The sequence below is a fragment of the Pinus tabuliformis genome, chromosome 6, assembly GCF_031772625.1.
Source record: "Pinus tabuliformis cultivar Carrire ecotype Pingquan chromosome 6, CPIR1, whole genome shotgun sequence".
Lineage (NCBI taxonomy): Eukaryota > Viridiplantae > Streptophyta > Pinopsida > Pinales > Pinaceae > Pinus > Pinus tabuliformis.
The window spans coordinates 1,566,131,220-1,566,139,840 of record NC_142292.1 but is presented as its reverse complement, the minus strand read 5'-3'; the positions used below and the strand labels follow the sequence as shown (position 1 = coordinate 1,566,139,840).

General features: G+C 34.3%; 1 protein-coding gene across 1 annotated transcript; it reads left to right on the top strand.

Moving 5' to 3' along the window:
• Nucleotides 1-864: 864 nt before the first annotated feature.
• LOC149264740 (putative disease resistance protein At1g61300) lies at nucleotides 865-3,768 on the top strand. Its single transcript, XM_089400605.1, has one exon. It carries the CDS (start codon nucleotides 865-867, stop codon nucleotides 3,766-3,768), a length of 2,904 nt encoding a protein of 967 aa, XP_089256731.1.
• The last annotated feature ends 4,853 nt before the right edge of the window (nucleotides 3,769-8,621 follow it).

Below are 8,621 nucleotides of genomic sequence, written 5' to 3'. Positions count from 1 at the left end.
GAGAAGGAAGGGCCCTCAATATTATCTGTCCTTTCCTTTTGGCAGAGAAAATTCCCGGAACTTTCTTTTAAAGTGAGGAAAAGAAAATTAACTAAGTTCCTATGGTGAAAGTTATCAACCCCTCTGGTGAAATTGAAAGTGTGGCCAATGGTAATGGAATCTCATTATGCTACGCTTCTTTAACTGATTGTTGCGATTAAAAAAGATGGAGTAAGATAACCATGAACTTATTGTTGTACTTTAAATGTGGTGTGAATATATATAACTAGATTCAGTGTTTTTGAAAATTTCTGTGTAAATTATCAAACAACTCACGCATCCCAACAAAAATTGGGCAAGGAAAAATAATAGAATAAGTGATAAACAATTGTGTCAAATGAAATGAAGAATTCTGTTGATCATGCCATAGAAAAGAAAGCATCGGGAGCTGGAAGGGCCCTCATCACTCATTACCGCACAAGCTATCACAAATCTCGTTTTCACTGTTTGCTATAATGGCGATCATGCTCTTTCACATCCTTGGAAAAAAATTGAAAGAATCTTTTTTTCATTATTGAAATGACAAAAATTAATTATGACGCTGCTTCACAACTATAACTGTGCAATTCTTTGGTCCTATCTATCAATGTATGAGAGTAATAGGTTACAAAATCTCAGCATTAGTGTTCACAATCCCGGGTTGGATTTTAGTTACATAATTTCTGGTTCCCTTCCACAAGGCTCTGCTCTTGTAGTGTTAACATTGGTTGAGGATTTCATTAGCAGGAGAGAATTTTTCATTTTGAGATTTCTCAATATTGATATTCACCGTTCTGGGGCTTTGTTATTTTGTGCTATCAAGGGAGTTGAACATATTTTTTTATCATGGGTGATCCTGGTTTCGTATCTGGATTTATTAATGTGGGCATAGACATTGCTATCCACGAAATTATCGTTCACGTTAACATTGCTCTCCGTTGCAAGAAAGAATTGGTCAATTTGAAGCGCCTGGTAATGGAAATTGAGCCAAAGTTGAAGGAGATCCAGCACTATCGCTTGCAATTAAATAGCAAGAAAATCTCAATTCCTCAAACCAACAATAAGCTGAGACCCTCAGCTGTTAATAAATGGCTTAAGGAGCTGGATGCGCTTCTCCGACCAGCATTAGCAATGGCGCAACAATGCAGTACAATCGCTAAGTATGACGTGATTTCTCGTTATAAAACGAGTAGAAGGATTACTCGTTTGATTTCAGATATCAGAGAGCATCTCCAATCAGTTCCTTTGATTAGCATGCTCCAAAATGAGGAGCTCCGAGAGAGACTTTCAAGAATCGAAGAGTTGCACGCCTCTCCAGTTGCAGCCTCTACTTCTGCGACGTCCACCCAACCTGATGCTTCAAGAGGTTTCTTCATCAACGAAGCCCTCATCGTGGGGCAACACAATGCTTTTGCAGCACTAGAGAAGTCAGTGATGGAGGCAGAGGCAGAGGGTGAGTCTTCCTTTTCGTGCATTGGCGTGCTTGGCAAGGGTGGTTCTGGTAAAACCCTCCTCCTGAAGTCCGTCTTCAATAGCGAAAAGGTGAGGGATTTATTTTCCAATGGATTGTTGCTTTGGCTGACTGTTTCGCAGTCTCCATCTTTCACAGATCTTAGGAATCAACTCTCTTCCCAAATAGCCATGCAAGCAAACATAAATCCAGATCAAAATATGAATGAAGAAGCTATAAAAATATGGTTGCATGAGAGTATGCAGGGAAAAAGGTTTGCGTTGTTCCTGGATGATGTATGGGAGGAGGGTCGCAGATTGCTGGAGGAATTGGGTCTACTCCGGCTAACTGACCATTCCACCTCCAAAATTGTTGTGAGTTCAAGGAACCAGAAAACGCTGCGGGAGATGGGAGATGCAGATAAGTCCACATTGATTAGATTAGGCGATTTGATGGAGGATGATAGTTGGCGGCTGTTTGTTTATCATGCTTTTCCACATAACAGTGGAAATCTGCCAGGAAACATCGACGAAGGAAAGGCGATGGTTGTGTGTAGAAAGTGTGGAGGACTTCCCTTGGCAATCAAAGCAGTAGGGAGGGCAATGGCAGGCATTATTGATGCCCAAGAATGGGCCTTGGCAGTCCACAGGTTGTCAAACGCCAACAACGAAGTCTATGATTGCCTCAGGTTGAGTTACGACGCACTGGGCAACTACAACATTAATCTCCAATTGTGCTTTCTGTACTTAGCTGCTGCCTTCCTGGAAGACCAAATTATTTGGGTAGAGCTCATCATTATCATGTGGTTGGGAGAAGGGCTGCTGCAAGATGAGGGTGGCCACGACCAATTCGAGATCGGAAGAATCTACGTCAAAAATTTAGCCGACCGTTGCTTGATTGAACCGACAGTGAGAGATATTGATGGCTGCGTGCAATATTTCAGGATGCACGACGTTGTGCGCAGTTGGGGAATACAAATTGCTGAGCAGCAAGAGAGCTTCTACTGTGGCGTAGGTAAGGGTCTCACAACATTGGATGCAAATGAATGTTTAGCACGCACTAGAATTTTGTTGACTGGCAACCAGTTGGCTTTTCTTCCAGAGTCTTTCAGAGCTCCAGAAATCTACACATTAACATTGAATAGAAACAGAGATTTGGGAGAAATTCCAAGAAGGGTGATTGAGAGCATGATCTCTCTTAAGGTTCTGGAATTGAGTCGCACGTCCATCCAATCATTGCCTGAAAGTATTGGCTGTTTGAAACAACTTGCATGCCTAAGATTAACGTACGTGCCAATCAAAAGGTTACCAGCATCTGTCTCCAAACTTGTAAATCTCCAAATCCTTGATCTTTATCGGTCTGGAATTACAGAATTGCCGTGGGACATTCATAAGTTGAGAGCACTAAAATGTTTAAACCTTGCAGACTGTGGCGATTTGCAATGTGTGCCGCATGGCATATCACAGCTCACTTCTTTGCAATACCTCTATGTTTCTAGCAGTGCTTGGAGTCGTCGAGTGTTTAAAAGAGGTCAAAAAGCGGCTTCCATTAACGACCTGGGGAATTTAACACAACTCAAATATTTATGGTTACAGAACAATGGAGAAACAATTTGTGAGGGCATTTTAGGGAGGATGCTTCAGATGGAAACATTGCACTTGAAGATCAGCTTCACGGCTTTTTTACCTGAAGATATTACTAATATGTCAAAGTTGAGGAAGTTTTCATTACAGAGCTCTCACATAGTTAAAATGGAAAATGAATTTTATCAGTTTCAAAATTTAAATCATCTTAGATTATGGAATTGTGATATGTTGGAAGAACTTCCACATTTACAAAATCTAAGAGGGTTAGGGAAATTAGATATTGTAGAATGTCCGAAGTTAAAAAGGATTCCTAAAGAATTTGGAGAGGCGGGGGCATTTCCTATGTTGAAGACATTTTCAATGGTTAAGATAGGTGAATTAGAAGAGTTGCCAATGATAGAAGAAGGGGCAATGCCTAAACTTGAAAATTTTAGGTTGATGCTTTGTGAAGCATTAATGATGCTGCCAAAAGGTTATTGGAATCTTAAAAGCCTTCATAAGATAAGATTGTATGGTTGTTCAAAACTTTCAGAAAATCTTGAAACAATCAAAAAAACAAATACAAATGTAGAAGTGGTAACCATGTCTACTACCAGCACAGAAATACTTTTAGAAAAGTATCGGCAAGTAATAGAAATAGAAATTTTCAGAAACAGTGAATTTTGGAACGGAGAGTTTTACCTTTTCCTCCAAGAAGTATATAGATATTTCTAAAATTCCATGTATTATGATCAATGATCAATAAATGTAATCTATTTTTTTCATCAACTTATTATTTATGTTTTCGTCTTCAACATTTTCATATTTATATATCATATGTGAAGAGAAAAAATACACATAAATACATATTTTTAATTTATTAATAATGTTATAAATTTAGAAAATTAATTAATTATCAATATTTTTAATACAATTTAATTTTAATGATTCTATAAATTTTAAAATATGATATATTATCATAATATCATTATTTAAATTTGAGAAAAAATTTAAAAATAATTAAAAAATATTAATACAAATTATTTATTTTATATATCTAATTATACATTATATTTATTTTAATTAGAAATTTTATCTTTTAAAATTTTTATTTTTTATAAAAGTATATTTTTAATTTGATTTAGATTAAATAAATAAATAAAATTAGTATATACAAAAGAATAGAAAAAAATGAAGGTTATTTTTATATTATTTGAAAAAAATAATTTCTAGAAGAGGTAACAATGTCGATTACCAGAACAGAAATACTTTTAGAAAAGAATTGGTGAAGAGGGAATATGGTGAATTTGGGGATAAAGAATTTTACTTTTTCCAAGAAAAAAATATAAATATTTATAAATTTTTATGTATTATGATCTATGATTAATAATTGTAATTTATTTTTTCATCAATAGTTATATATGACTAATTATTTATGTTTTTGTTTTGAATATTTTTATATTTAAATACCACATATAAAAAGGAAAAAAAATATTTTTCAATTTATTAATAAGGTTATAAATTTAGAAAATTAAAGGAGTTATCAATATCTCTAATATAATTTAATTTTAATGATTGTATAAATTTTAAAGTACAATATATTAAAATCGTATTATTATTTAGATTTAGGAAAAAATCAATGAATAATTAAAAAATATTGATAAAATGATTTTATTTTATGTATTTTAATTAGAATTTTTATTTTTCTTTTATAAAAATAAAATATTTTTATTTAGATTAATTATATAATATTTTTAATATATATAAAAGAATAGAAGAAAATGACTTGAGTAATGTTATCTTTTTGGTATTTTTCAAAAGGAAAAGTGAAATACAAATAAATTTTGATAATTGAAATTTGAATTTAAAAAAAAATAAAAAATCCTTTGAGTCATGCTATATAAGTAAAATTATTGTTTTATGCGAGTGATATTGCTTTTTAATTAATATTTTGGATTTTTAAAAATGCCATTAATAGTATAAGTTATGAGAGCATGGAAATGAAGGAAAAAAGGCTAGGACTACCTCCATTGATACAGATCTTGTTTTCTTTGTTTTTCATATTGGTGATTATTCTCATGTACACTTTTCAATAGGATAATGGAAAATTTTAGCTATTTAATTAAAAACATTAATTGAAAATGGATTATGACAATATTGCAGAACCATAAATTTGTAGTTGCTTAGTTATATGGAGGTGTAATTCTCACAAATTTGGGTTGATTTTAGTTACGAATATTTTGGTTATTCGCTTTTGTCAGGTCAAGAGGTAACTCCTCAAATCAAATTGTGTATTTGCATTAAGATGGATCATAGATATATACATGGAGAAAGACTCTTGGGTTTCATATCCCAATGACTCTTTGTCTTCTAATTCTCTTTATTTTCTATTTACAATATTTACATGGATTTACCTAATCCCAAAGATTAGGTGTCAACATTCATCCCCTTAATCTGAAGGGATGTTGGTGAGTCCAAGCATCATTGTAAATCTTTCAAACTTTTCTCTTCGAAGCGCTTTGGTGAAGATGTCTGCAATATGATCATTTGTGGAACAATGGTGTAGGTGGGTTGTCTTGGCCTCAACATGAGGTCGAATCAGATGGTATTTTGTATTGATGCACGTCGTTTGATCATGGAACTTTGGGTTCTTGGCCAAATTTATTGCAGAAGTGTTGTCAATTATGAGAGGAGTAGAATGCACTTGTTTTTCCTGCAAATCTTCTAGAATTTTCCTCAGCCACACAATTTCCTTTATTGCTTCAGCTGTTGCCACATATTTTTCCTCAGTTGTGGAATCTGGTGGAACTGATTGTCTGCGTGACCTCCAAGAGATGAATCCTAATCAAAGACTCATAACATAACCTGAAGTAGATACCCTAGTTTCTTTATCTCCATCGATTTCTGAATCAAAGCATCTGATCAAGCTGAAGTTTCCCGCTTGTGTATACTTAAGACAAAAGTTTTGAGTTCCCTTCAAATACCTTAGAACTCTTTTTGCAGCAGACCAATGATCCTCACAAGGATATTGCATAAACCTAGAGAGAATTCCAACAAAAAATGAAATATCTGGTTTGGTAGTAGTTAGGTAGTTGAGACTTCCTATGAGTTGTCTATACTTCATTGCATCCTCAAATTATTTTCCTTCAGTGGACGTGATATTTAAGTTTTGTTCCATTAGAGTAGTCAAATGATTGCACTCATCCATGTCAAACCTATTCAACATATCTCTAATGTACTTTTTCTAAGAGAGGAATATCAACTTTGGATGTTAAGTTACTTCAATTCCAAGATAGTAGTGAACATAGCCCATGTATGTCATTTCATAACCTTTCCTCAATTCATTCTTTGTGGATGAAATGTAGTTCTCATTGTTCCTTGTCATCAAAATATCACCTACATACAACAAAAGATATACAACATTTTTGCCAACTTTCATGACAAACAAAGCTACATCATCAAGATCATTATGTTTGAAGTTGAGTTTCAGAAGATGCTCAATTAACTTCTCGTACCAAGCTTGGGGAGCTTGCTTGAGGCCATACAAGGAATTTACAAGATTGCATATTTTATGTTCCTAACCCTTCACAACAAATCCTTCTCGTTGGGACATAATAACATTCTCTTTTAGATATCCATTTAAGAAAGTAGTTTTTACATCCATTTGATGGACTTCCAATCGCTATGTGTTGCCAAGTCAAAGAGTACCTGGATGGTAGCCCATTTTGTTGTGGGGGGGAAATTATCCTCATAGTCAACCCCTTCCTTTTGTGCAAAACCGTTTTCCACAAACCTAACTTTATGCTTTTCAAGTGAGCCATCTGCTTTATACTTGTTTTTGAAGACCCACTTGCAGCAAAATGGTTTGGTTCCTAATGGAAGATCAACTAGCTTTCAGGTGTCATTCTTTATCAAAGCATCATATTATGAGAAGCAACTTCTTTGAAGGAAGTTGGTTCGAAATTTGTAGACAAGTTCAATTCACAATCATAAGAAACATCCATATCAACAGGTGAATCAGAATCATCTACATCATCTCCATTTTTTCTGGTTGAGCTTCTTGTTCCTGTCTTTCTGGCCTCATCAGGACGAACAATTTAAAGTGTCTTTGTCAACCATTTAGGAGGACCTTTCTAAGATGGCCTAGGTTGCTCAGTTGATTGAGATGGGGCTAAATCAAGATTTAGTCTCACAATTATGTCACTCACATAACTCAAAGTGTCATCAGTGGCTGAAGCTTGACGTAGGGGAGAGAGTATTTCATAAGAAGATTCCACATATTGATCCAATATAGGAATCCCCCCTTATCTGATTATAAAACCCTTGAAAATATTTTACATGTTTAAATGTATCCAAGCGATCAAGTTTTCGCTCAATAGTATTGTCAGTGTTGGAAGATTCAAGAAAGATAACATCTCTAAATATTATAAACTTCTTATTGGCTTCATCATAGGGATGGTATGCTTTGGAGGTATTTGAGTACCCCAAGAAGATACACTTATGACTCCTTGCACTGAGTTTGTTTCTCTGTTCCTAAGGTATTAAGGCATAACAGGTGGAACCAAAAACCTTGAGATACCTCACCAAAGGAATGTTGCCATACCACATTTCATGGGGAGGCTTGTTTTTTATAGCATTAGATGGACACATATTCTTTAGATACATAACACATAAAATTGCATCAGCCCAAAACATCAGTTTAACATTCTTGAAAAAAATCATGGAACGTACCATATTTAAGATTTCCCTATTCATTCTTTCAACTACTCCATTTTGTTGGGGATTATAAGGCATAATTGTTTGATGTTTGATCCCATGCTAGCGAAGATATTTTTAAAATTCATTTGAAGTGTATTCTTTTCCATTATCAATGAGAATAGAGCCAATATGAGTTTGTGTATCATTTTCAATACATGCATGAAAGTTATTGAATGTCTCAAAAGCTTCAGTTTTGTTCTTAATAAATAAATGCAACACATTCTAGTGTAGTCATCAATAAATGTCATCATATATTTATTTACCATTTTCAGAAGGAATAGGCATTAGGCCACATAAATCTGAATGAACGAGTTCAAGCTTTCTATGTGCTATGGAATGAGAATCATGAAAAGACTATTTGTTGTGCTTTCCTAAGATACAAACATCACATTGCTCAAGTTTCCTAGGAATTATAGGCAAACCAGGAACACCATTTTTCTTCAACAAACGAAGGTTGTCGTAGTTCAAGTGTCCTAATCTAGCATGCAATAAAAGAGTTTATGGAAATGTACCTTCATCATAGTGAGAATTGCATGAGAAGTTTTGTGAACGAACAGAGGTTCCTTGCAATTTCAGAAGTCTTTCTTCTTCTATCCCTATAATGACAAGTGAGTGATATGATGCTTTTCTAACCTTGACCTTAACATCAAATATATGAATGGATTGTCCTTTTTGGTGGATGTGGACCAAAGACAATAAGTTTCTCCTCAATTCTGAGAGGTATAAAAATCATGCAAAAGAAAGTTTGGAATACCAGGCAATTTGAGCCTGATGGCTTGAGTTTTGACTTGTGTACAAAGTATATTACTCCATCAACATTGTGAGTGAAT